Source organism: Pseudophryne corroboree, chromosome 5, assembly GCF_028390025.1.
Source record: "Pseudophryne corroboree isolate aPseCor3 chromosome 5, aPseCor3.hap2, whole genome shotgun sequence".
Lineage (NCBI taxonomy): Eukaryota > Metazoa > Chordata > Amphibia > Anura > Myobatrachidae > Pseudophryne > Pseudophryne corroboree.
This window is the reverse complement of record NC_086448.1, coordinates 100,913,046-100,940,826: the sequence shown is the minus strand read 5'-3', so window position 1 is coordinate 100,940,826 and position 27,781 is coordinate 100,913,046. Positions and strand designations below refer to the sequence as shown.

At 48.4% G+C, this 27,781-nt stretch overlaps 1 protein-coding gene, 1 non-coding gene and 1 pseudogene across 5 annotated transcripts in view; all 3 read right to left on the bottom strand.

Annotated features, from left to right (window-relative positions):
- CFAP69 (cilia and flagella associated protein 69) overlaps window positions 1-27,781 on the bottom strand; it is a 225,618-nt gene that overhangs the window by 176,920 nt on the left and 20,917 nt on the right. For 3 of the 4 annotated variants that reach the window (XM_063921509.1, XM_063921510.1, XM_063921508.1), the window contains exons 2-3: window positions 17,243-17,305; window positions 5,992-6,057 (exon numbers count right to left, since the gene is read on the bottom strand). In XM_063921509.1, coding sequence (XP_063777579.1) covers window positions 5,992-6,057; window positions 17,243-17,287 — 111 coding nt within the window. In that variant the 5' untranslated portion in view covers window positions 17,288-17,305. Of the gene's footprint in view, window positions 1-5,991; window positions 6,058-17,242; window positions 17,306-27,781 lie in introns of those variants that run through there. The other variant, XM_063921511.1, reaches the window with a different exon arrangement.
- LOC134931270 (U5 spliceosomal RNA) lies at window positions 23,799-23,913 on the bottom strand. Its single transcript, XR_010179065.1, has one exon. It is a non-coding gene; the product is annotated as a U5 spliceosomal RNA (small nuclear RNA).
- On the bottom strand, window positions 25,532-25,639 carry LOC134931326 (U5 spliceosomal RNA; annotated as a pseudogene).

The window sequence follows — 27,781 nt, the reverse complement described above, 5'->3', positions numbered from 1 at the left end:
CTTCAGGATCCGGCGTTCAACCGCCATGCCGTCAAACGCAGCCGCGGTAAGTCTTGGAACAGACAGGGTCCTTGCTGGAGCAGGTCCCTTCTTAGAGGTAGAGGCCACGGATCCTCCGTGAGCATCTCTTGAAGTTCCGGTTACCAAGTCCTTCTTGGCCAATCCGGAGCCACGAATATAGTGCTTACTCCTCTCCATCTTATCAATCTCAGTACCTTGGGTATGAGAGGCAGATGAGGGAACACATACACTGACTGGTACACCCACGGTGTTACCAGAGCGTCTACAGCTATTGCCTGAGGGTCCCTTGACCTGGCGCAATACCTGTCGAGTTTTTCCCAACGGTTTATAATCATGTGGAAGACTTCTGGGTGAAGTCCCCACTCTCCCGGGTGGAGGTCGTGTCTGCTGAGGAAGTCTGCTTCCCAGTTGTCCACTCCCGGAATTGCTGACAGTGCTATCACATGATTTTCCGCCCAGCGAAGAATCCTTGCAGCTTCTGCCATTGCCCTCCTGCTTCTAGTGCCACCCTGTCTGTTTACGTGGGTGACTGCCGTGATGTTGTCCGACTGGATCAACACCGGCTGACCTTGAAGCAGAGGTCTTGCTAAGCTTAGAGCATTGTAAATGGCCCTTAGCTTCAGGATATTTATGTGAAGTGATGTCTCCAGGCTTGACCATAAGCCCTGGAAATTCCTTCCCTGTGTGACTGCTCCCCAGCCTCGCAGGCTGGCATCCGTGGTCACCAGGACCCAGTCCTGAATGCCGAATCTGCGGCCCTCTAGAAGATGAGCACTCTGCAACCAACACAGGAGGGACACCCTTGTTCTTGGTGACAGGGTTATCCGCTGATGCATCTGAAGATGCGACTCGGACCATTTGTCCAGCAGGTCCCACTGGAAAGTTCTTGCGTGGAATCTGCCGAATGGGATTGCTTCATAGGAAGCCACCATTTTACCCAGAACCCTTGTGCATTGATGCACTGAGACTTGGCTCGGTTTTAGGAGGTTCCTGACTAGCTCGGATAACTCCCTGGCTTTCTCCTCCGGGAGAAACACCTTTTTCTGGACTGTGTCCAGGATCATCCCTAGGAACAGAAGACGAGTCGTCGGAACCAGCTGCGATTTTGGAATAATAATAATAATAATAATAATTTTATTTATATAGCGCTCTTTCTCCAATAGGACTCAAGGCGCTTAACAGATACACAGCATAATATAGTACAGAAAAATAATGAAGTACATTTTTCATAAAATACAGAAGCATGAAGATACTAAAAGAGACACTATGGAAATGCTTGAGTAAACAGGAAAGTCTTGAGTCTACTTTTGAAGGATTCTATAGTTGGGGCCTCTCGCACTGTGCTGGGAAGTGAGTTCCATAGAGTCGGAGCCGCATGACTAAAAGCTCGACCCCCCAGATGAATTACGGTAGATTCTAGGTACTGCTAAAAGTCCTTCATCTACAGATCGCAGTAATCGAGTGGGGCAGTATGGGATCAGAAGCTGTTTCAGGTACCTTGGGCCTTGGTCATGTAATGCTTTGAAACTCAGTAAGCCAATCTTGAAGAGGATTCGCCATCTTACAGGCAGCCAGTGAAGGGAGTAGAGGATGGGTGTTATGTGGCTGGAACGGGGCTGGTTGGTTAACAGCCTGGCAGCTGTGTTTTGCACCAGCTGTAAGCGTTGCAATTCTTTTGCTGGTAGACCAAGGTAGAGGGCATTACAGTAGTCTAATCGAGATGATACAAATGCATGTATGACTTTTGGCATATCATCTGAGGGAATTAGGTGCTTGATTCTGGCTATGTTCCTCAGGTGAAAGAATGAGGATTTGATTGTGGCTGATATCTGATGTTTAAGTGTCAAGCCATCATCCAGGACAACGCCAAGATTCCGCACATGATCACTGGTCTGTAATTCTGAATCCCCGAGTGTAAGTCCAGTTGGTTGGCTATGCTGCAGTCTTGTCCTTTGATGTTGCGGTCGTATTATAAGGACCTCTGTTTTATCCGGGTTCAGTCGCAGCCAACTGGCGCTCATCCACTCCTGTAGTTCAGCTAGACAGCCATTCAGGGTTGCTACTGGGTTATCAGTGCCCGGAGCAAAGGACAAGTACAGTTGTGTATCATCTGCATAGCAGTGGTAGACCAGGCCATGGCGCCTGATTATTTCGCCCAATGGGAGCATGTATACTGCAAAAAGCATGGGGGATAGTATAGAACCTTGTGGGACACCACATGGCAATGGCACTGGTGGTGATGAGTATAATCCAGATGATACTCTCTGTGACCTGCCTGTGAGAAATGATTTGAACCAGTTTAGGACTGTGCCATCCAGACCACAGAAGTGTATCAGTCGCTCAATCAGAAGCCCGTGGTCCACGGTATCAAATGCTGCCGAGAGATCCAGAAGGATTAATATTGAACAGTCACCTCTGTCTTTTGCCATCAGAAGATCATTTAACACACACACCAGGGCTGTTTCAGTGAATATTGAGAATCCAATCGTGCTGCCGCAACACTACCTGAGATAGTGCTACACCGACCTCCAACTGTTCCCTGGATCTTACCCTTATCAGGGAATCGTCCAAGTAAGGGATAACTAAAATTCCCTTCCTTCGAAGGAATATCATCATTTCGGCCATTACCTTGGTAAAGACCCGGGGTGCCGTGGACCATCCATACGGCAGCGTCTGAACTGATAGTGACAGTTCTGTACCATAAACCTGAGGTACCCTTGGTGAGAAGGGTAAATTTGGACATGAAGGTAAGCATCCTTGATGTCCCGAGACATCATGTAGTCCCTTTCTTCCAGGTTCGCAATCACTGCTCTGAGTGACTCAATCTTGAATTTGAACCTCTGTATGTAAGTGTTCAAAGATTTTAGATTTAGAATCGGTCTCACCGAGCCGTCTGGCTTCGGTACCACAACAGTGTGGAATAATACCCCGTTCCCTGTTGCAGGAGAGGTACCTTGATTATCACCTGCTGGGAATACAGCTTGTGAATGGCTTCCAAAACTGTCTCCCTGTCAGAAGGAGACATCGGTAAAGCCGACTTTAGGAAACGGCGAGGGGGAGACGTCTCGAATTCCAGTTTGTACCCCTGAGATATCACCTGAAGGATCCAGGGGTCTACTTGCGAGTGAGCCCACTGCGCGCTGAAATTCATTGAGACGGGCCCCCCACCGTGCCTGATTCTGCTTGTAAAGCCCCAGCGTCATACTGAGGGCTTGGCAGAGGCGGGAGAGGGTTTCTGTTCCTGGGAACTGGCTGATTTCTGCAGCCTTTTTTTCCTCTCCCTCTGTCACGGGGCAGAAATGAGGAACCTTTTGCCCGCTTGTCCACGAAAAGACTGCGCCTGATAATACGGCGTCTTCTCATGTTTAGAGGCGACCTGGGGTACAAACGTGGATTTCCCAGCTGTTGCCGTGGCCACCAGGTCTGAAAGACCGACCCCAAATAACTCCTCCCCTTAATAAGGCAATACTTCCAAATGCCGTTTAAAATCCGCATCACCTGACCACTGTCGTGTCCATAACCCTCTACTGGTAGAAATGGACAACGCACTTAGACTTGATGCCAGTCGGCAAATATTCCGCTGTGTATCACGCATATATAGAAATGCATCTTTTAAATGCTCTATAGGCAAAAATATACTGTCCCTATCTAGGGTATCAATATTTTCAGTCAGGGAATCCGACCACGCCAACCCAGCACTGCACATCCAGGCTGAGGCGATTGCTGGTCGCAGTATAACACCAGTATGTGTGTAAATACATTTTAGGATACCCTCCTGCTTTCTATCAGCAGGATCCTTAAGGGCGGCCATCTCAGTAGAGGGTAGAGCCCTTACAAGCGTGTGAGCGCTTTATCCACCCTAGGGGGTGTTTCCCAACGCACCCTAACCTCTGGCGGGAAAGGATATAATGCCAATAACATTTTAGAAATTATCAGTTGTTATCGGGGGAAACCCACGCATCATCACACACCTCATTTAATTTCTCAGATTCAGGAAAACTACAGGTAGTTTTTCCTCACCAAACATAATACCCCTTTTTGGTGGTACTCGTATTATCAGAAATGTGTAAAACATTTTTCATTGCCTCCATCATGTAACGTGTGGCCCTACTGGAAGTCACATTTGTCTCTTCACCGTCGACACTGGAGTCAGTATCCGTGTCGGCGTCTATATCTGCCATCTGAGGTAACGGGCGCTTTAGAGCCCCTGACGGCCTATGAGACGTCTGGACAGGCACAAGCTGAGTAGCCGGCTGTCTCATGTCAACCACTGTCTTTTATACAGAGCTGACACTGTCACGTAATTCCTTCCAACAGTTCATCCACTCAGGTGTCGACCCCCTAGGGGGTGACATCACTATTACAGGCAATCTGCTCCGTCTCCACATCATTTTTCTCCTCATACATGTCGACACAAACGTACCGACATACAGCACACACACAGGGAATGCTCTGATAGAGGACAGGACCCCACTAGCCCTTTGGGGAGACAGAGGGAGAGTTTGCCAGCACACACCAGAGCGCTATATATATACACAGGGATAACCTTATATAAGTGTTTTTCCCCTTATAGCTGCTGTATCTTTAATACTGCGCGTAATTAGTGCCCCCCCTCTCTTTTTTAACCCTTTCTGTAGTGTAGTGACTGCAGGGGAGAGCCAGGGAGCTTCCCTCCAACGGAGCTGTGAGGGAAAATGGCGCCAGTGTGCTGAGGAGATAGGCTCCGCCCCCTTATTGGCGGCCTTATCTCCCGTTTTTCTATGTATTCTGGCAGGGGTTAAATTCATCCATATAGCCCAGGAGCTATATGTGATGCATTTTTTTGCCATCCAAGGTGTTTTTATTGCGTCTCAGGGCGCCCCCCCCCAGCGCCCTGCACCCTCAGTGACCGGAGTGTGAAGTGTGCTGAGAGCAATGGCGCACAGCTGCAGTGCTGTGCGCTACCTTGTTGAAGACAGGACGTCTTCTGCCGCCGATTTTCCGGACCTCTTCTGTCTTCTGGCTCTGTAAGGGGGCCGGCGGCGCGGCTCTGGGACCCATCCATGGCTGGGCCTGTGATCGTCCCTCTGGAGCTAATGTCCAGTAGCCTAAGAAGCCCAATCCACTCTGCACGCAGGTGAGTTCGCTTCTTCTCCCCTTAGTCCCTCGATGCAGTGAGCCTGTTGCCAGCAGGTCTCACTGAAAATAAAAAACCTAAACTAAACTTTTCACTAAGCAGCTCAGGAGAGCCACCTAGTGTGCACCCTTCTCGTTCGGGCACAGAAATCTAACTGAGGCTTGGAGGAGGGTCATGGGGGGAGGAGCCAGTGCACACCAGGTAGTTCTAAAGCTTTACTTTTGTGCCCAGTCTCCTGCGGAGCCGCTATTCCCCATGGTCCTTACGGAGTCCCCAGCATCCACTTAGGACGTTAGAGAAAAAAACAATTCCGCATAGTAAAGGGAAAGATAATATCTTCTGCCCTGTCATCACTGGCGTATCTATAATGGGTGCACACTGGCCCCTGGTCCAGGGGGGCCCACACACTGCACACCCATTTTCTTATACTCACTTCTCCGTCAGCCCGGTGCTAGCTGCACGGCAGCAAAACTTTTCCAGCGTCCATTTTCCGGTGACTTGTGCATGCGCAATAGAGCTGTCCCCCGGGAACGTGGTGCGGGCGCCAGCTTCCCGGAGACCTGCGGGTGTGCAGAATACTCTGGAACAATGCCAGCGTCTACTGGGCCGCCAGAGAGGAGGGGGCCTAATCGGAGCCTGCACACAGGCCCCTCCTCTCTTAAAGCGCTTCTGCCTGACATAATGATATTTGCTATATGACAATATGTTTCTCTAACATATCCATTTTGTTAAAGAACAAATCAATCTTAATTTGGTAAATTCCGGCATAAAATCCCTCCCATATGTAATATACATATATACATTCATGGTTACAATCCCTTGTACGAGCACTTACAGCAGCAAACAAAGGATACAATACCACTGCAATAATGTTTGGTGAGTTTCTTCAAAACCCTTAATTGTCTTTCTGTTAAATTTCCCTGAAAAACATAAAAATCAGCTTCATTAGTTACTGATTCTGATGGCAGAGGCTTCCATATTATTACAGTCACTATTGTTTCTAGGAATTACTGAAAGCACAAGGGCATTATGCCTAGAACCACATAACGGTGGCAGTGACAGCAGCTACAGTAGTCTTGTGTGCCGTGACGTGTGTTTCTCATCATGTCCTTGAGATTTAGGTCACTTCAACAAGGACAGACATTTGCTGTGATCAGATACTTTATATTAAGCCACACACAGTCTTGCATTAGTTGTGCATTGTGAAGCCGGAGGACAAACAACAATGGTGAGGTATATAACACTGTCATTGTGGTGGAACTAAACTAAACAAATGTAACTTATACAGTATGTATAGGGTGCCCAGACAATACTTACAAGGTCTGACACCCAGCGCCGTAACTACGTATGTGCCAGGTGTGCCTGGCACACAGCGCAGTTGCCCTGAGGGCGCAACGGCCAGCGGCTTGTGATGAGTCAAATTGACTCATTACAAGCCACCTGTTCTGTGCTGTGTGCGCCCGTGCATCGTGCTGGAGGAGAGCAGCAGCGCCGGAGGCAGGGGAGGAGGAGGAGGAGGGAGGGGGACTGGAGCCGCAGCAGCACTATGTAATTGGTAGTAGCGCCGCTGCAGCTGTCCCCTCTCCTTCCGCATTGGCTGCATGGCGCTGCAGTGAATGCGCTTCCCTCATCCCAGCACTCGGAATGCGGAAGGAGAGGGGACTGCTGCAGCGCCGCCTCTATCAATTACATAGCGCTGCTGCGACTCCAGTCCCCCTCCCTCCTCCTCCTTCCCCCCGCCTGGGATCTGCCAGCACCGAGGAGCCTGACCGCCAGCCGGGATAGATGGTAAGTATCTATCTATCATCTATCTATCTATCTATCTATCTATCTCTCTCTCTCTATCTATTCGGTCTGCCACAATGTGTAAAAAGGAGACGCTGTCTGCCGTAATGTGTAAAAAGGGGACGCTGTCTGCCACAATGTGTAAAAAGGAGACGCTGTCTGCCGTAATGTGTAAAAAGGGACGCTGTCTGCCGTAATGTGCAAAAAGGGGGACGCTGTCTGCCGTAATGTGTAAAAAGGAGGCGCTGTCTGCCGTAATGTGTAAAAAGGAGGCGCTGTCTGCCGTAATGTGTAAAAAGGGGGACGCTGTCTGCCGTAATGTGTAAAAAGGGGGACGCTGTCTGCCGTAATGTGTAAAAAGGGACGCTGTCTGCCGTAATGTGTAAAAAGGGGGGCGCTGTCTGCCGTAATGTGTAAAAAAGGGCGCTGTCTGCCGTAATGTGTAAAAAGGAGGCGCTGTCTGCCGTAATGTGTAAAAAGGAGGCACTGTCTGCCGTAATGTGTAAAAAGGAGGCACTGTCTGCCGTAATGTGTAAAAAGGGGGACTGGCTGCCGTAATGTGTAAAAAGGGGGACTGGCTGCCGTAATGTGTAAAAATAAGATTTTACTCACCGGTAAATCTATTTCTCGTAGTCCGTAGTGGATGCTGGGACTCCGTAAGGACCATGGGGATTAGCGGCTCCGCAGGAGACTGGGCACAACTAAAGAAAGCTTTAGGACTACCTGGTGTGCACTGGCTCCTCCCACTAAGACCCTCCTCCAGACCTCAGTTAGGATACTGTGCCCGGAAGAGCTGACACAATAAGGAAGGATTTTGAATCCCGGGTAAGACTCATACCAGCCACACCAATCACACCGTATAACTCGTGATACTATACCCAGTTAACAGTATGAAATATAACTGAGCCTCTCAACAGATGGCTCAACAATAACCCTTTAGTTAGGCAATAACTATAAACAAGTATTGCAGACAATCCGCACTTGGGATGGGCGCCCAGCATCCACTACGGACTACGAGAAATAGATTTACCGGTGAGTAAAATCTTATTTTCTCTGACGTCCTAAGTGGATGCTGGGACTCCGTAAGGTCCATGGGGATTATACCAAAGCTCCCAAACGGACGGGAGAGTGCGGATGACTCTGCAGCACCGAATGAGCAAACTCTAGGTCCTCCTCAGCCAGGGTATCAAACTTGTAGATTCTTCAAAAATGTTTTAACCCGACCAAGTAACAGCTCGGCAAAGTAGTAAAGCCGAGACCCCTCGGGCAGCCGCCCAAGAAGAGCCCACTTTCCTCGTGGAATGGGCTTTTACAGATTTAGGGTGCGGCAGTCCAGCCGCAGAATGTGCAAGTTGAATCGTGCTACAGATCCAGCGAGCAATCGTCTGCTTAGAAGCAGGAGCACCTAGCTTGTTGGGTGCATACAGGAGAAATAGCGAGTCAGTTTTCCTGACTCCAGCTGTCCTGGAAACATATACTTTTCAGGGCCCTGACTACGTCCAGTAACTTGGAATCCTCCAAGTCCCAAGTAGCCGCAGGTACCACAATAGGTTGGTTCACATGAAAAACTGATACCACCTTAGGAAGGAATTGGGAACGAGTCCTCAATTCCGCCTTATCCATATAAAATACAGATAAGGGCTTTTGTATGACAAAGCCGCCAATTCTGATACACGCCTGGCCGACGCCAAGGCCCACAGAATGACCACTTTCCACGTGAGGTAGTATAGCTCCACGGATTTAAGTGGCTCAACCCAATGCGACTTCAGGAAATCCAACACCACGTTGAGATCCCACGGTGCCACTGGAGGCACAAACGGGGGCTGACTATGCAGCACTCCCTTAACAAAAGTCTGAACTTCAGGCAGTGAAGCCAGTTCAATTTTGGAAGAAAATCGATAGAGCCGAAATCTGGACCTTAATGGAACCCAATTTTAGGCCCATAGTCACCTCTGACTGTAGGAAGTGCAGAAATCGACCTAGCTGAAATTTCTCCTTTGGGGCCTTCCTGGCCTCACAGTACGCAACATATTTCCGCCATATGCGGTGATAATGGTTTGCGTTCACTTCTTTCCTAGCTTTAAATAGCGTAGGGATAACTTCCTCCGGAATTCCCTTTTCCTTCAGGATCCGGCGTTCAACCGCCATGCCGTCAAACGCAGCCGCGGTACGTCTTGGAACAGACAGGCCCCCTGCTGCAGCAGGTCCTGTCTGAGCGGCAGAGGCCATGGGTCCTCTGAGATCATTTCTTGGAGTTCTGGTTAGCAAGCTCTTCTTGGCCAACCCGGAACAATGAGTATTGTTGTTACTCCTCTCCTTCTTATTATTCTCATTACCCTGGGTAAGAGAGGCAGAGAAAGGAACACATACACCGACTGGTACACTTACGGTGTTACCAGAGCATCCACAGCTATCGCCTGAGGGTCCTTGACCTGGCGCAATATCTTTGTAACTTTTAGTTGAGGCGGGACGCCATCATGTCCACCTGTGGCCTTTCCCAACGGTGTACAATCATTTGGAAGACTTCTGGATGAAGTCCCCACTCTCCCGGGTGGAGGTCGTGTCTTCTGAGAAAGTCTGCTTCTCAGTTGTCCACTCCGGGAATGAACACTGCTGACAGTGTTAACACATGATTTTCCGCCCATCGGAGAATCCTTGTGGCTTCTGCCATCGCCATCCTGCTTCTTGTGCCGCCCTGTCGGTTTACATGAGCGACCGCCGTGATGTTGTCTGACTGGATCAGCACCGGCCGGTGTTGAAGCAGGGGTCTAGCCTGACTTAGGGCATTGTAAATGGCCCTTAGTTCCAGAATATATATGTGTAGGGAAGTCTCCTGACTTTTCCATAGCCTTGGAAGTTTCTTCCCTGTGTGACTGCCCCCCAGCCTCGAAGGCTGACATCCGTGGTCACCAGGACCCAGTCCTGTATGCCGAATCTGCGGCCCCCTAGAAGATGAGCACTCTGCAGCCACCACAACAGCGACACCCTGGCCCTTGGAGACAGGGTTATCCGCCGATGCATCTGAAGATGCGACCCGGACCACTTGTCCAACAGATCCCACTGGAAAATCATTGCATGGGACCTGGCGAATGGAATTTCTTCGTAAGAACATCCTTACCAGGGCTCGCGTGCATTGATGCACCGACACCTGTATACGTATTAGGAGGTCTCTGTCTAGAGACGACAACTCCTTGGATTTCTCCTCCGGGAGAAACCCTTTTTATCCTGTTATGTGTCCAGAACAATACCCAGGAACAGTAGACGCGTCGTAGGAACCAGCTGCGACTTTGGAATATTCAGAATCCAGCCGTGCTGTTGTAGCACTTCCCGAGATAGTGCTACTCCGACGAACAACTGCTCCCTGGACCTCGCCTTTATAAGGAGATTGTCCAAGTACGGGATAATTATTTCGGCCATTACCTTGGTAAATACCTCGGTGCCGGGGACAGACCAACGGCAACGTCTGGAATTGGTAATGACAATTCTGTACCACAATTTTGAGGTACTCCTGGTGAAGAGGGTAAATAGGGACATGCAGGTAAGCATCCTTGATGTCCAGTGATACCATGAAATTCTCCAGGCTTGTAATAATCGCCCTGAGCGATTCCATTTTGAACTTGAACCTTCGTATATAAGTGTTCAAGGCTTTCAATTTTAGAATGGGTCTTACCGAACCGTCTGGTTTCGGTACCACAACAATTTGGAATAGTAACCCCGGCCTTGTTGAAGGAGGGGTACCTTGATTTCACCTGCTGGAAGTACAGCTTGTGAATTGCCGCCAGTACTACCTTTCTCCGAGGGCAGCAGGCAAGGCTGATGTGAGGTAACGGCGAGGGGGAGTCGCCTCGAACTCCAGCCTGTATCCCTGTGATACTATTTGCAGAACCTAGGGATCCACCTGTGGGCAAGCCCACTGGTCCCTGAAGTTCCCGAGACGCGCCCCTACCGCACCTGTCTCCACCTGTGGAGCCCCAGCGTCATGCGGTGGACTCAGAGGAAGCGGGGGAAGACTTTTGATCCTGGGAACTGGCTGCTGGTGCAGCTTTTTCCTTCTTCCCCTGTCTCTGTGCAGAAAGGAAGCGCCTTTGACCTGCTTGCTTTTCTGAAGCCGAAAGGACTGTACCTGAAAATACGGTGCTTTCTTAGGCTGTGAGGAAACCTGAGGTAAAAAAAATTCTTCCCAGCTTTTGCTGTGGATACGAGGTCCCAGAGACCATCCCCAAACAATTCCTCACCATTGTAAGGCAGAATCTCCATGTGCCTTTTACAGGCAGCATCACCTGTCCACTGCCGGGTTTCTAATACCCTCCTGGCAGAATGGACATTGCATTAATTCTGGATGCCAGCCGGCAAATATCCCTCTGTGCATCCTTTATATATAAGACGACGTCTTTAATATGCTCTATGTTAGCAAAATATTATCCCTGTCTTAGAGTATTATCTGACAGGGTATCAGACCACGCTGCAGCAGCACTATTTATGCTGAGGCAATTGCAGGTCTCAGTATATAACCTGAGTGTGTATATACAGACTTCAGGATAGCCTCCTGCTTTTTATCAGCAGGCTCCCTCAAGGTGGCCGTATCCTAAGTGCCACCTTTTTTGACAAACGTGTGAGCGCCTTATCCACCCTAAGGGATATCTCCCAACGTGACCTATCCTCTGGCGGGAAAGGGTACGCCATCAGTAACTTTTTAGAAATTACCAGTTTCTTATCGGGGGAACCCACGCTTCTTTACACACTTGATTCATTCATCTGATGGGGGAACAAAACACTGGCTGCTTTTTCTCCCCAAAAATAAAACCCCTTTTATGTGGTACTTGGGTTCATGTCAGAAATGCGTAACACATTTTTCATTGCCGAGATCATGTAACGGATGTTCCTAGTGGATTGTGTATATGTCTCAACCTCGTCGACACTGGAGTCAGACTCCGTGTCGACATCTGTGTCTGCCATCTGAGGTAACGGGCATTTTTTGAGCCCCTGATGGCCTTTGAGACGCCTGGGCAGGCGCGGGCTGAGAAGCCGGCTGTCCCACAGCTGTTACGTCATCCAGCCTTTTATGTAAGGAGTTGACATTGTCGGTTAATACCTTCCACCTATCCAACCACTCTGGTGTCGGCCCCACAGGGGGCGACATCCCATTTATCGGCCTCTGCTCCGCCTCCGCGTAACCTTCCTCATCCAACATGTCGACACAGCCGTACCGACACACCGCACACACACAGGGAATGCTCTGATTGAGGACAGGACCCCACAAAGTCCTTTGGGGAGACAGAGAGAGAGTATGCCAGCACACACCAGAGCGCTATATAATGCAGGGATTAACACTATAACTGAGTGATTTTTCGCCCAATAGCTGCTTGTATACATATATTGCGCCTAAATTTAGTGCCCCCCCTCTCTTTTTAACCCTTTGAGCCTGAAAACTACAGGGGAGAGCCTGGGGAGCTGTCTTCCAGCTGCACTGTGAAGATAAAATGGTGCCAGTGTGCTGAGGGAGAAGCCCCGCCCCTTTTTCGGCTGACTTTTCTCCCGCTTTTTTATGGATTCTGGCAGGGGTAATTTATCACATATATAGCCCTGGGACTATATATTGTGATGGGATCCGGTCAAGATGCCGCCGGACGGAATCCCGGCGGTCGAAATACCGACGCCGGAATCCCGACCGCCGCAATCCCGACATATTCTCCCTCCGTGGGTGTCCACGACACCCATAGAGGGAGAATATAATAGTGTGCCGAGCGTAGCGAGGCACCGTGCCCGCAGCGTGGCGAGCGAAGCGAGCCCGCAAGGGGCTGCGTTCCGCTCGCCACCCCTGTCGGGATTGTGTGGTCGGGATTCCGGTGTCGGTATTTCGACCGCCGGGATTCCGACCACCGGCATTTAGTACTGATCCCATTGTGATGATTTGCCAGCCAAGGTGTCTTATATTGCCCTCAGGGCGCCCCCCCCCAGCGCCCTGCACCCATCAGTGACCGGAGTGTGAGGTGTACATAAGGAGCAATGGCGCACAGCTGCAGTGCTGTGCGCTACCTTGGTGAAGACCGAAGTCTTCTGCCGCCGATTTTCCGGACTCCTCATGCTTCTGGCTCTGTAAGGGGGACGGCGGCGCGGCTCCGGGAACGAACACCAAGGTCGGGTCCTGCGGTCGATCCCTCTGGAGCTAATGGTGTCCAGTAGCCTAAAGGCCCGTACACACTGGTCGATGTATCGGCCGTTCTCTTGAACGGCCGATACACCGCGGGACCGTCGGCCAGTGTGTACGGGCGATACGTCTGTGAACTCCGTCGTTCACAGACGTATCGCGTCGGCCGCGCAGCACAGCCGACAGCCAATATATCTAACGATATATTAGCCCGTCGCTGTGTGTGTACGGGGCGGTCGTCCGACCGCCCGTACACATGCTGCGGCGGCCGGCGGTGATTGACAGGTGAACTGGGCGGGCGCGAACGCCCGCCCGCCCAGTTCATGACGTCAGTCCCCCGACGGATCGGGCTGTGTGTATGCACAGCACACTGCCCGATCCGTACATAGATATATCTGCAGATCAATTGATCTGCAGATATATCTAATAGTGTGTACCCACCTTAAGAAGCCCAAACTACCACCTGTTAGGTAGATTCGCTTCTTCTCCCCTTAGTCCCTCGCTGCAGTGAGTCTGTTGCCAGCAGATCTCACTGTAAAATAAAAAACCTAAATATACTTTCTTTCTAGGAGCTCAGGAGAGCCCCTAGTGTGCATCCAGCTCAGCCGGGCACAAGAATCTAACCGAGGTCTGGAGGAGGGTCTTAGTGGGAGGAGCCAGTGCACACCAGGTAGTCCTAAAGCTTTCTTTAGTTGTGCCCAGTCTCCTGCGGAGCCGCTAATCCCCATGGTCCTTACGGAGTCCCAGCATCCACTTAGGACGTCAGAGAAAAGGGGGACTGGCTGCCGTAATGTGTAAAAAGGGGGACTGGCTGCCGTAATGTGTAAAAAGGGGGACTGTCCGCCGTAAGGTGTAAAAGGGGCTTTACCTGGTGTAGTGGCGCTACTGTGCAGCGTAATTTGAATAATGGAGACTACTGTGCACCGTAGTATGAACTGGTATTATTTTGTGGCCATGCCCCTTCCCCATGAAGCCATGCCCCTATATATGTTTTGCACGCCTGCAGCACGCACTGCCCCTGTCTTGTATTGGGAAAGGGGGGGGCGCCAATGCCGTTTCTTGCACACAGCGCTAAAAATTCCTAGCTACGACACTGCGGGCACCACTGGTATAATGCATACTTGCCTACCTGACCCTCTCCATGAGGGAGAAAATGCTCTGTTCCTGGACTTTCCTGGTAATGTATGAGCTAGTTAATTGATAAGAAAGGTGTTTCACCACAGGTGATGGCAATCATACATTACCAGGAAAGTCCAGGAACAGAGCATTTTCTCCCTCATGGAGAGGGTCAGGTAGGCAAGTATGGTATAATGGCTTAGCAAAAGATGGAGATGGCAGATCATCACACAGAGCCTTATGTTATCTACATACGTGTGGTGTTATGGTACACACTTGAACCGGTCTCTGCCCATGACATGCCTACAACCCAGCATCTAAGTGTAGCATATCTCACAACATTTGTGGGTAAACTGACTGGAATTGTGGGAGTGGCCACATTGCAAAGGGGTGTACCTGTGCCATGGAGAAGGCATGGCCTCACTCCCAGGAGCTTGCCTGGCACCAGACTGCCACTGCTCTCTCTTAAGTCCCCTTCCCATGCCGCACGCACCAGTGGCAGGTATGTACAGCACCCACTTCCCGCTGCTCTACTATGCAAAGCAGCGTTAATGGGCCATGCATCCCAACTCCCATGCAGATCAGGACAAAGCAGTCCCAATAGGGACTGTCCGTGCTGAAATCAGGATAGTTGGGGGGGGGGGGGGGGGTATGTTGTAGTGTTATGTTATGCGTATGACGCACCTATACGTCAGCATCTACAGTACATTACACTGTTGTGTTATCTACTTTATAATGAATTCTACAGCTCACAGTATAGCATACTTGCCTACCTGACCCCCTCCATGAGGGAGAAAATGCTCTGTTCCTGGACTTTCCTGGTAATGTGTGATTGCCATCACCTGTGGTGAGCTAGTTAATTGATAAGAAAGGTGTTTCACCACAGGTGATGGCAATCATACATTACCAGGAAAGTCCAGGAACAGAGCATTCTCTCCCTCATGGAGAGGGTCAGGTAGGCAAGTATGCAGTATAGTAACTCATGAATGGCGCAATGCAATGAACTTGTCGCTTTAAATCTTGCTATGCCTGTATGATGCTCTATCATGTCTTCCTGCTACAACATGTCTACATAATACTGTATATGCTGTTTTTATGGCAGTCATTCGTTTACCTTAAAAGCTGAATCACCAGTTTTTAATATGTTAATTTAAAATATATTTTCCAGTTACTTGTTCCAACACTATTCTTTAAAATCTGAGATCTGACCCTTGGGGACCACTAACAGTGCATGTTTTCCATGTATCCTAGCTGCATCACAGGGGTATTGATTACTGACTGGCACATTTGACTAGATCCACAGGTGGTGCCAATTATATCCCATGTAATTTGGAGAAGAGCATTGGAACACATGCACGGATAGCAGCCTCAGAAGACCACTGATTTCAGAAACACTGCTCTAAATAACTGGCCCTTATTTCCTATTCTGTGCTTGATGCACGCTATAATATTTTGGGGTATGGGTCATTAGGTCAACCACACTTAGGTCGGCAGTCATTAGGTCGACAACTATTGGTTGATATGCATTATGTCAACATGGTCATTAGGTCGACATGAGGTTTTGTTTTTTTTTAAATAATTTTTTGAACTTTTTTATACTTTACGAAACACGTGGACTATGATTGGGAATAGTAACCTTGCCCGAAGCATGGCGAGTGAAGCGAGCCATGCGAGGGGACACGGTGCACTAATTGGGGTTTCCCGTCACTTTATGAAGAAAATGACACCCAAAAAAAGTTAAAAAAACTCATGTTGACCTTTTTTCATGTCGACCTAATGACCATGTCGACCGATAGTGGTCAACCTAATGACTGTCGACCTAAGTGTGGGGAAAAAGTCGACATGGAAAAAGGTCGACATGAGTTTTTTAAAACTTTTTTTTGTGTCATTTTCTTCGTAAAGTGACGGGTAACCTCAATTAGTGCACCGTGTACCCTCTGTGGGCAAGGTGCCTCGCTGCACTCGGCGCAGGTTACTATTCCCAATTGTAGTCCAGGTGGATCGTAAAGTATGAAAAAGTTCAAAAAAAAAATATTTTTTTTTTTTTTTAAACTCATGTCGACATTTTTCCATGTCAACCTTGTTCATCTCGACCTAGTGACCATGTCGACCTAATGCATGTCGACCAATAGTGGTCGACCTAATGATTGTCGACCTAATGACCGTATCCCAGTATTTTGTGATCATCTAACTGTAGAATATTGTCTAACATGAATTCAGGGTCTGATTCCAAGTTGATCTCTGTTGTAAGGCTTCACGGGAATCTGCGGCTGAACATGGTGTGTATGCGCAGCACAGGCCCTGCATTGTTGACTGTAGTTCTCCTCTGCCCCAGCGGCATTGAGGGGGACGGTAGATGGTAGAGGAAGGCCCGCGTTCATGGGGATTTTGCCCCCAATCTCTAGGAGGGGAGAGCCAAGGGTCTGCATGTCACCATGCAGACTTCCTGGCATTACATCTCCCAAAACCATTGGCAAGCTGAGGCTTATTCAACTGGCCTTCTGCGGGGACACTGCAACCGATGATTGTGATGTTGGATCCCAGCTTGTGACGTTGGTCGCAGTGCTGGGATCGCAGCTACATGCAGGAGGAGTCTCTTCTACTGAGGCATCTCCTGCCTGTGCCTCATTCAGATCGGACGGAAATTCAATGCAGCTTGCATGCAGCAATGAACTTCCATCCATCTCTGCATCAGGACCTCCGTCTGTTATTTGGGTTTTACCATACCTCCCAACATGACCTCCTCCAGGAGGGACAGAATGCTCTGCTCCTGGACTTCCCTCTTAATGTATCCTTGCCATCACCTCTGCTAAAACTCCTTTCTTATCCATTTATTTGTTCAACACAGGTGCAGACAATCATAAATTAAGAAAAAGTCCAGAAGCAGAGCATTGTGTCCCTCCTGGAGAGGGTCATGTTGGGAGGTATGGTTTTACTTTATTCAAAAGTGAAATAAATATTACATAAAATCATATATATTGCTTCACTATAATCTTTACATGTTTAGGTATCGTCATTGTTAAGAGGTTGCTAACTACATATGTGCAATAACTTACAGAGAACGGATCTTCAAACAACTTGAGCACTCGATCCAGATCCATAGGTTTAAATTCTACTGCCTGAAAGACAAGGTTACCAGAATAATAAAACAACAGTAAGAATTCAAAAGAGTAGTTTTATATTTATTAATGAAATGCATAGCCAGAACTTTGGGGGCCCCATAACAACATTATGAAGGGGTCCCTGTCCCTATGCTTCTAAAGAGACACCTCTCCATGACAGATGTTTGTTTTAGGCTCCATAATAGTGCCCTAGTTCATTTTCTGAACCACAGCAGAGCCTTAGTTAATATCAATTAGTCATGATGTCTTAATCCCTAGCCAGAGCCGTCCCTGAATAATGAGGTACCTTAGGCAAGATTTTAGCTGATACCTCTCAAACTGCATCCAATCCCACCAACAGACATTGTGTTGCCTGCTGGACACCACCCGTGAGCTAAGCGTTTGCCTATATGGCCTATGCCCAGGGCCAGATACAACCCCTAGCCTATGTACAAAAGGGGGTTGTGGGGAACTACCCGAATAAAACAGGAGTTCTCCACAAGTTCTGGGAAAGTGGGCAATTATGCATCAGTGTGCATCAGGTGGGTGATATCAGTGTGACCTGCGTATAGTGATCAGTGTGCATCAGGTGGGTGAAATCAGTGTGACCTGCGTATAGTGATCAATGTGTATCAGATGTGTGATATCAGTGTGACCTGTGTATAGTGATCAGTGTGTATCAGGTGTGTGATATCAGTGTGTCCTGTGTATAGTGATCAGTGTGTATCAGGTGTGTGATATCAGTGTGACCTATGTATAGTGATCAGTGTGTATCAGGTGTGTGATATCAGTGTGACCTGTGTATAGTGATTAGTGTGTATCAGGTGTGTGATATCAGTGTGCCCTGTGTATAGTGATCAGTGTGTATCAGGTGTGTGATATCAGTGTGACCTGTATATAGTAATCAGTGTGTATCAGGTAGGTGAAATCAGTGTGACCTGCGTATAGTGATCAGTGTGTATCATAATAAACTTCAGCTCCCCCATGTGTCACTCCAGCCAACACCCTCCTGTCACTCCCCCATGTGTCACTACTGCCAAGACCCTGCTGTGTCACTCCAGCCAGCACCCTCCTATGTCACTCCAGCCATATCTCCCATGTGTCACTCCAGCCAGCACCCTCCTATGTCACTCCAGCCATATCTCCCATGTGTCACTCCAGCCAGCACCCTCCTATGTCACTCCAGCCATATCTCCCATGTGTCACTCCAGCCAGCACCCTCCTATGTCACTCCAACCATATCTCCCATGTGTCACTCCAGCCAGCACCCTCCTATGTCACTCCAGCCATATCTCCCATGTGTCACTACTGCCAGCACCCTCCTATGTCACTCCAGCCATATCTCCCATGTGTCACTCCTGCTACCACCCTCCTATGTTACTCTAGCCATATCTCCCATGTGTCACTACTTCCAGCACCCTCCCACGTCACTCCTGCCAGGACCCTCCTGTGCCTCTCCAGCCAGCTCTGCCATGTGTCACTCTAGCCCACCCCCATGTATCACTACAGCCCACCCACCAACTCGTGCCATTGCAGCAGTCCCTAATGTGTTCTCTGTTTGCTTGTGGGTGTCTCACCTCTAGTATCTGACTCCTTCAGTTTTCAATCCCTGTAGTGCTGCTGCCTGTCTGGCTGGAGTGCAGCGGTTTCTGTATCTGTTGTGGTCACATGATTTAGAGTGTTGGGAGCCACATTTGAATAAAGAAAGAGCCACATGTGGCTCAAGAGCCACAGGTTGGCCACCGCTGCACTAGAGCCTCACTGTCTTAAGTGCCCCAGGCCCAACAAAACCCTCAATCTGCCAATAAGGAACATGAAGGATTAGTGACAAGGTACCTGCTCATGGTTAGAGGATAGGCTGCATTCTCTTCCTCTGTGTCTGGTAACATGTTCTATAGCTGACAGGGGGTAGCCACAGAGTGGTCAGCATGCACCCGCCCATACCCACACAGTGCCCAGCATACACCCGCTATACACAGTGTCCAGCATACACTCCCCCTACCCAGAGTGCACAGCACACAACCCCCTGCCCCCCTACCTGTACCGTGCCCAGCATATATCCCCAATATCCATACAGAGCCCAGCATACACACACACATACCTACACAGCACCCAGCATACACCACCCCATACAGTGCCCAGCATACACCCCCTACCCAGTGTCCTGCATACACCCCCCCATACCCCCACAGTCTCTAGCATATACTCCCCCATAGTGCCTAGGATAAACCTCCCCTGCACCCATACCCACTATGCTCAGCACACACACCCATACCCACACAGTGCCCAGCATACACCCACTATACACAGTGTCCAGCATACACTCCCCACACCCAGAATGCACAGCACACAACCCCCTGCCCCCCTACCTGTACCGTGCCCAGCATATATCCCCAATATCCATACAGTGCCCAGCATACACCCCCTACCCAGTGTCCAGCATACACCCCCCCATACCTCCACAGTCTCTAGCATATACTCCCCCATAGTGCCTAGGATAAACCTCCCCTGCACCCATACCCACTGTGCTCAGCACACACACCCCATACCCACACAGTGCCCAGCATACACCCGCTATACACAGTGTCCAGCATACACTCCCCATACCCAGAGTGCACAGCATACAACCCCCTGCCCCCCTACCTGTACCGTGCCCAGCATATATCCCCAATATCCATACAGTGCCCAGCATACACCCCCTACCCAGTGTCCAGCATACACCCCCCCCATACCTCCACAGTCTCTAGCATATACTCCCCCATAGTGCCTAGGATAAACCTCCCCTGCACCCATACCCACTGTGCTCAGCACACACACCCCATACCCACACAGTGCCCAGCATACACCCGCTATACACAGTGTCCAGCATACACTCCCCATACCCAGAGTGCACAGCATACAACCCCCTGCCCCCCTACCTGTACCGTGCCCAGCATATATCCCCAATATCCATACAGAGCCCAGCATACACACACACATACCTACACAGCACCCAGCATACACCACCCCATACAGTGCCCAGCATACACCCCCTACCCAGTGTCCTGCATACACCCCCCCCATACCCCCACGGTCTCTAGCATAGTGCCTAGCATAAACCTCCCCTGCACCCATAACCACTGTGCTCAGCACACAGACCCCATACCCACCCAGAGCCCAGCATACACCCCCATACCCACAGTGCCATACACACATAACTGTAAAATCCACAGTATAGCTGTAACACAGCATCCACCATAGCGCCTAACGAGAAGTGTGGGGGGGGGGGGGGGGCTTACTGCAATCATGTGATGGAGCTTGCAGCACTACACTCCTCATCATGTGTGGTTACTACATGTCATTCTTGAGTATTTTTCTGCATTGAATATCCTGTCTGCAATATATATGATGAACCTATAAAGCTCAGAGCAATAATACAATAAGAATCATTGCAGAAAACAAAGGATCTTTCTTTGGCAGGGAACATTAGGTTAAGTTGCCCTCTAGATACAGCTCTGCCACTGGACGCTGGACATTATGGGTGCTTAGTTAACAATAAATACTGCCAATGTAATATCCATTTATCACTACTGAACCATAGCGTCTAGTCACAGGCAGCAGTTGTCGCTATGGGTGCTATGTATTTCTGTAGCGCTATTACAGGAGGGTCTGTTATGTGCAGTCCAAGCTAGACTTCATCACACTCCATCTGTATAATGGGCATCATGGGGCCCCTACTGTATCTTCAGCATGGCCTACAATGTACAATGCCAGAGACTGTAAGGAGAATCTATTAGTACAATGGTGGTAATTCAGAGTTGATCGCAGCAGCAAATTTTTTAGCAGTTGGGCAAAACCATGTGCACTGCAGGGGAGGCAGATATAACATGTGCAGAGAGTTAGATTTGGGTGGGTTATTTGTTTCTGTGCAGGGTAAATACTGGCTGCTTTATTTTTACACTGCAATTTAGATTGCAGATTGAACACACCACACCCAAATCTAACTCTCTCTGCACATGTTACATCTGCCCCCCCTGCAGTGCACATGGTTTTGCTCAACTGCTAACCAATTTGCTGCTGCGATCAACTCTGAACTACCCCCAAGTTTCCAGCAGGACCTTGCAAACTGACGTAACACTGGTTATCCGGCAGTAAAAACCTTGGTCGTCTTTCGTCGCACCCCATAGAGGTGCTGAAATAACTAGTCTTGGCTTCAGTATTAATGTAAATTCAATGTATAAACATCATAAAATTGTATTTTTGTATTTTTATTTTAATTGTGGCTTTTGGTATTCTCTCAATCCTTTTGGTTATTTTCTACTCTACTAGCAGTCCTGAAAAATGGAAAGAAGACCAAAACAGCAGATAAATGAAATGAGAAAATAGGATTTTGGTACTTACCAGGTAAATCCTTTTCTTTGAATCCATAGGGGGCACTGGAGTACTCTTGGGATATGGACGGGCGGAGCCGAACAAAGGCACTGAATATTCAAATTTAGGACCCTCCCACCCCTCCATATCCCCGAGTACCTCAGTGTACTATCTCAGTGTTTTTTACTGAGCGAACAGGAACGATATAGAGAGGTTGACAATGGAGAATACCTATACATAACGGACAACAACAATGTTGACCCATAACCTTACTGTCAACTAAACAGTTGACGCCATAACCGATAGAACTTTATAATTTGAACCAATCGGTGAAAATGTGTTACCATAAGCTCCTCTGAGCTTAATATCAATCAAGTAAAACTTGTTACCCTAAGCTCCCTTGAGCTTAAAACAACCCAGGTAAACTGCTCTGGGTGGGCGTCCAGTGCCCCCTATGGATTCAAAGAAAAGGATTTACCTGGTAAGTACCAAAATCCTATTTTCTTTTTCATCCACTAGGGGTCACTGGAGTACTCTTGGGACGTACCAAAGCTTCCCTCGTGGGCGGGAGAGCTGTTTGATACTTGTAACAGTAGGCAGCCCAAGGCTAGATGCTGATGGCGCCCCATTTATAACGTGTAAACGTGCACCAACATGGTGCACATGAAGGCTATATAGCCGCGTTTTAGACACTCCACGACCCACTGGGTCTGACATTCCCACAGAACCTGTGGGATGAGTTATTACTGACGTAGGCGATTGTAACCTAGCCTTAAAGTAAGCCTGACTTGTAGTCATTATTATTACCCAACTGGATAATGTCTGCTGAGAAACTGGCTAACCCCAGTTGGCAGTATCATAGAGAACAAACAACGTATTCATATCACGTACTGTTGACGTTCGGGACATATATAAACGCGTAATGCGTGTACCACATTCAGAATTCTAGAATGTGCTGTCCACACAGGAACCCCTATTGGTACATTGATGTGAAGAATACGAAAGCGTGATTCGTCCGAAGATCTGCTTTGTCATGAGAAAACTGAAATACGGTGGCTTGGAATACAAGGCACCCAAATATGAAAACAGAACCCTTGCCGAAGCCAAGGCTAGAAGAAAAATGTTTTCCCAAAGTGAGAAACTTAATTCCCATTTGTTGAAGGGTTCAAAATATGAAAACTGTAAGAAATCTGAACCCAACTTCAAGTCGCCTGGCGCTGTAGGTGGGAGAAATAGAGTGTGAACTTTGATGACACCTTGTAGAAAGATGTGTACAGACGCAAACAGAAGCAAACGTCTTTGAAAATAAGTTTACCACACAGATACCTGCACTCTTCGTGCAGATCCACGCAGTTTTCCATCCCACCCCGTTTAACAGAATACGGGTTACTTGAAGGATGATGTTGGAACTTCCGAGGTTTACAACCTATGTAAGCACACGAAATTTTGTAAAAATGAGCTGCCTTAAACGGCTTACTATTTCGTAACATGGTTAGTATAACCGATACTGTAATGCTCAATTTCTTAAGAGGGCGGTCTGAACCCTCACCCCGTCAACCGCAGCTGCGGTACTTAGATAATAGGTACATAGGTAACTATGGGTAAACTAACGTTCCCTGATGTAACAGGTTGGACGTATTATGAGCGGGCCAAGATCGTGTGCAAGTATTCCTTGAAAATTCGAGAAGCAAACTTCTCCGAAACCCATGAGATACCACCAGTATGACTGTGACAAACTGTCTTATGATCCGTTTTGACAACGGAGAGAGCAGCGGAAAATGGTGGAGCCAGATACACGATGCTGAATGACCACATGAATGTGAGAGACTCCACCGCCACTGCCCTTGTGATCTGTTTTGTACACATACTGAGCTTTCGTAATTGTGGCGAGATGCCATCATGTATACTTGAGGGTAACCCCCTTCTGTGGACTCACATATGAAACACCTCTAGATTTAATGTCCAGTTTTCAGGATCCAAATCCTGACGGGTGAGATCCTCTGTCTAACAGATGTCCACTCACATAATGATCTCTTGACATTTTCACATAATGGTGTTCTGAGCCATTGAGGATTTGAGTTACCTGCCGCATTGCCATGCGGCTACTTGGTTCTCACTGGTTGTTGTGTATGCAACTGCCGTTGCCTTGTTTGACTGCTTAAGGCCAGCGTGAGACAGGCATCAAAAATTTACATGAAACTCATGGTTGTTCCTCTCCACAGCAATCTTTAGTACAAGGCGAAAGATTTATTCGTCCTGAAGAGAAACCAGAGTATATACCTGGTCCGACTGAAAGCGAATCATGTATAGCATTGTAAAATGCACAGAGTTCTAGGACATATATCGACAGCAATCTGTCGTGTTTTAGAACCTTTGTTGCTGATTTTAACTACAAATCCTGACCCTCTGCGACTGTCGTCCAGAGTATATGCACCCTTTTCCCTCTGTGGGAAATGCGAGTGAAGGGTGGCGAACTAAATTGAAAAACCCATCGTTATTCTTAATAGGTGAATACACCAATGTACCGCTAGTGTGCGTGCTTTGCACTAATTACTAGACGTACATTTGTTATTGCTGGTGTAGTAGGTAAAAGTCTTTGATTTACCGTATTTATCATCTTACCTAGGCCTTGACATCGTTTAGACGGAATTAGATGCGATTGTTTTCGAACTTGATCTGCTACCGCAGTATACCTTAGTAGCGCAAGTTAGAGGAACTTTGTTGAGACAGAGTTCTTATGTGAGATGAGCTATCATCCCAACATCACTTTTGGTAAATACCCAAAGCGATAAGCAACGGTAGACATGAAATGGTTAATGGTTGTGGCGAATTGCAAACGCTAAAACCTGTGATGAACAAACCGGAATGGGTATATACGCATTGTGAAGATCAAATGCCAGTATTCAATTTTGTGGCTCCAATATGTCAATACTACCCGCAGCAAATCCATTTTCAAACTGCAGTAAGTGATTTGCTGATTGAAACTGCGACGGAGCTGTATGGATTGGTTCCCCCAACCAGAGGGGAATAAGCCACCCTGACTCTGCCTGTATTATAAAGACAGCTGAAACCCAGTAGAAACCAAATGGCTACCTGCCAATCCGTTCGACAGAGGCAGTCATGTCCCTGTTGAAGTCTGGAAACCCCGCAAAGGTAACATGTAAAGACGCGCTCCCACAATTGGAAAAGAGGTCATCAAACTACTGGCTTGCAGACCGTAGCGACCTGTCGTTACAAGGCGTGAGTGTGTGTATCACCGCCTTGAAAACTGAAGTCTAAAGGGATTAAATGCCGGCACAAGAATTCCGTTTCGATTAACGGCTGAATATCAAATGTAGGACCAACAAGCTGTGGCCTTGTGCTGAACTGGCGACGATGAAACGTCGTTAGAAGCTTTACAGATATACTCTGTAGCTTCTTTTAACCGTAATGTCTAGTGACCCAAATGTTTCATGGGTCTTTATAATGTTTGACACAGACGCATTTACCAATGTCGGATGGCGTCATATTGTAAACGATTAAATAGTGGTCAAAGTCTACTAAGTGGAACAATGGAGACCTTGACTCCCTGTAATTTAGCAATGTATGTTGGCAACAACCCTGCACTATCTGAGTGCAGGTCTAATGAACCCTTCTCACTCGTAGTTATCTGTGTGAGATTTGACATAGAATCGTGCATTACATTAGAAGACCAGTTAAATAAACACTGTGGTACCCAAAGGGAATTCCTTTGGAAAACTGTCTTTTGTTAGAGCTGGCGGAATAACTTCCGAGACTCCGATGCCAATGTTATTTTTAGTCTGCACTAGAGCCTTATTCGCTATGCAGACAGACACCCCAATAGGCCACGGACAGCCATTGCACGCCTTATGACGTTATCATGTCATATATATATATTGTATTGGTGAACAGCAAAATAATATTAACTCAAGGTTGATTCTCTCTACGGAAATCTTTAGGAAAAACAAAAGATTTATTCGCTGTGAAGAAAAAACAGAGTAATCTTTATGTGAAAAGCAGTTCACATGGCCTATGAAACCCGAACCAAATTCCTACTAACCCCCCTACGCCTCTGGTGGCTTAGAGATGTAGGGCAGGAATGTTCTAGAATCATGTAGAAAAACAGTTTACATGGCTTACTTATGCTGATTAAAAATTCCCACTAACACCCCTGCGCCTCTGGTGGCTCAGAGATGTAGGGCAGGAATGTTCCAGAATCACAAACTGGAAAACAACAGGCAGCATGGTTAAAATGGCCCCTTTGCCATGCTGACCTTTCCGTATAGGTTATTATACAGTATAACCACAGGACGGTTACAACTGTTCTATGAATAAATATATACATAAGCTGATAGGCCATTATCACACCAGACATTAATATTAATATATTAATATAGGCTCCCTCGCCTTGTTAATCGCAGCCATTAATATAGGTTCAACTCTGAAAATCACAGCCAGTAATATAGTTCAATTATTACTGTCAGTACCGGTAACAAGCTTATATCTGTGATAGATATATATATATATATATATACCCAGCTGGTCATATATCCGCCAGCTTCCACCGTGCCTCTTCCCCCCCTATGATCATCTGCGGGAAGCCTGCACTTGTGATCGTCTCTGTACTGAGACTGATGGGCGGCCGGACGTAGCTGGGCGGCCGTGTTGGAAGCCTGCCCTGGCATTTGTGTATGCAGGCCGGGACGGAGCGGCGGTCATACTGGTACTAAGTATGGCTTACCTGCTGTGCAGCCGTACGGAGCCCAGTGTGCGGCAGGACGGAGCTGGCGGCTACCGGAGCGCTGGGACGGGCGGCCTGATGTCAGACGGAGCAGCTGCTTCGTATGATCTCCCCCTGCTGTGCGGCAGGAGGGAGCTTGGCGGCGACCGGAGCGCTGGGACGGGCGTTTGATGACCCCGTCTTGATACATAGCGGCTGTTTAGCGTCGTCTGATCTCCCCCTGCTATGCGGCAGGACGGAGTTGGCGGCTGCCGGGGGACGGCTTGTCTCCTCAGAAGGTAGTGGCTGGCTTGGCGGGTATGAGCTCCCCCTGCTGTGCGGCGGGACGGAGCTGTATTGTATTAACCTACTGCACCTTAACCCACACATAGCGGGGCGGCAGCCTGCGCTGACCGCCCCGCTCCCCAGCCTACCTTTCTGTAACTTCTGGCTGTGACGGGACTTTCTGTATAAGCTCCGGCCAGCTGCAGTGGTGTGACTCATGGCTGCAACGGCCTTCTGTAAGCTCCGTCAGCTCTGTAGTCCTGGCTGTGACGGGGCTTCTATGTCTGTAAGCTCCGTCCAGCTCCAGTCAGCTTCCAGTGATCTATGGCTGCGACGGCTTCTTGCAAGCCCGTCCAGCTCTCTAGTCCTGGCTGCTGTTTGTAGAAGCAGTGCTGTCTGTGGCCGTGAGGGTGCTCTTTGTGAGGACCGACACGCCATGCTGTCTGTGGCTGTGAGGGTGCTCTTTGTGAGGACCGACACGCCATGCGCTGTCCGTGCAGCGGCACTATCCCGGACCCATGTTTTTCCAGAAACTGGGAAGGGATGTGCTAAGTGTAAAAATAAAAATAAAAATAAAAATCCAAGTGTGGCTATACCACAAGCCGATGTTCGTGCTGTGAGCACCGAAAAAAACACTGAGATAGTACACTGAGGTACTCGGGGATATGGAGGGGTGGGAGGGTCCTAAATTTGAATATTCAGTGCCTTTGTTCGGCTCCGCCCGTCCATATCCCAAGAGTACTCCAGTGACCCCTAGTGGATGAAAAAGAAAGAGGAGATAGGAGCTGATTGATTGAATGCAATTGACCGATAATAGAGATGTTAAAGGGACAGATGTGTATGAAATGACAGGTGTATAATAGGAAGCGGTGGTTATAGAGGAATATATATATATCACACATCACTAAAGATCATCTTGTGCGCTTCTCCTTTATAGAATGTAGAACACAAATAAGATCATGCTGTGATGTCATAATGGTAACTGCCTGTATCAGTGCTTTGCTATTACTGCCTCTCTCACACACCCAGGACACTGACGTGGCATAATCATGGCTGTCATTAACATCCTCCATATACGTCTCCTGCAACCTGATGTTTTCCTCATATACACACAGCCTTCTCGGAGAAAGATCCCCACG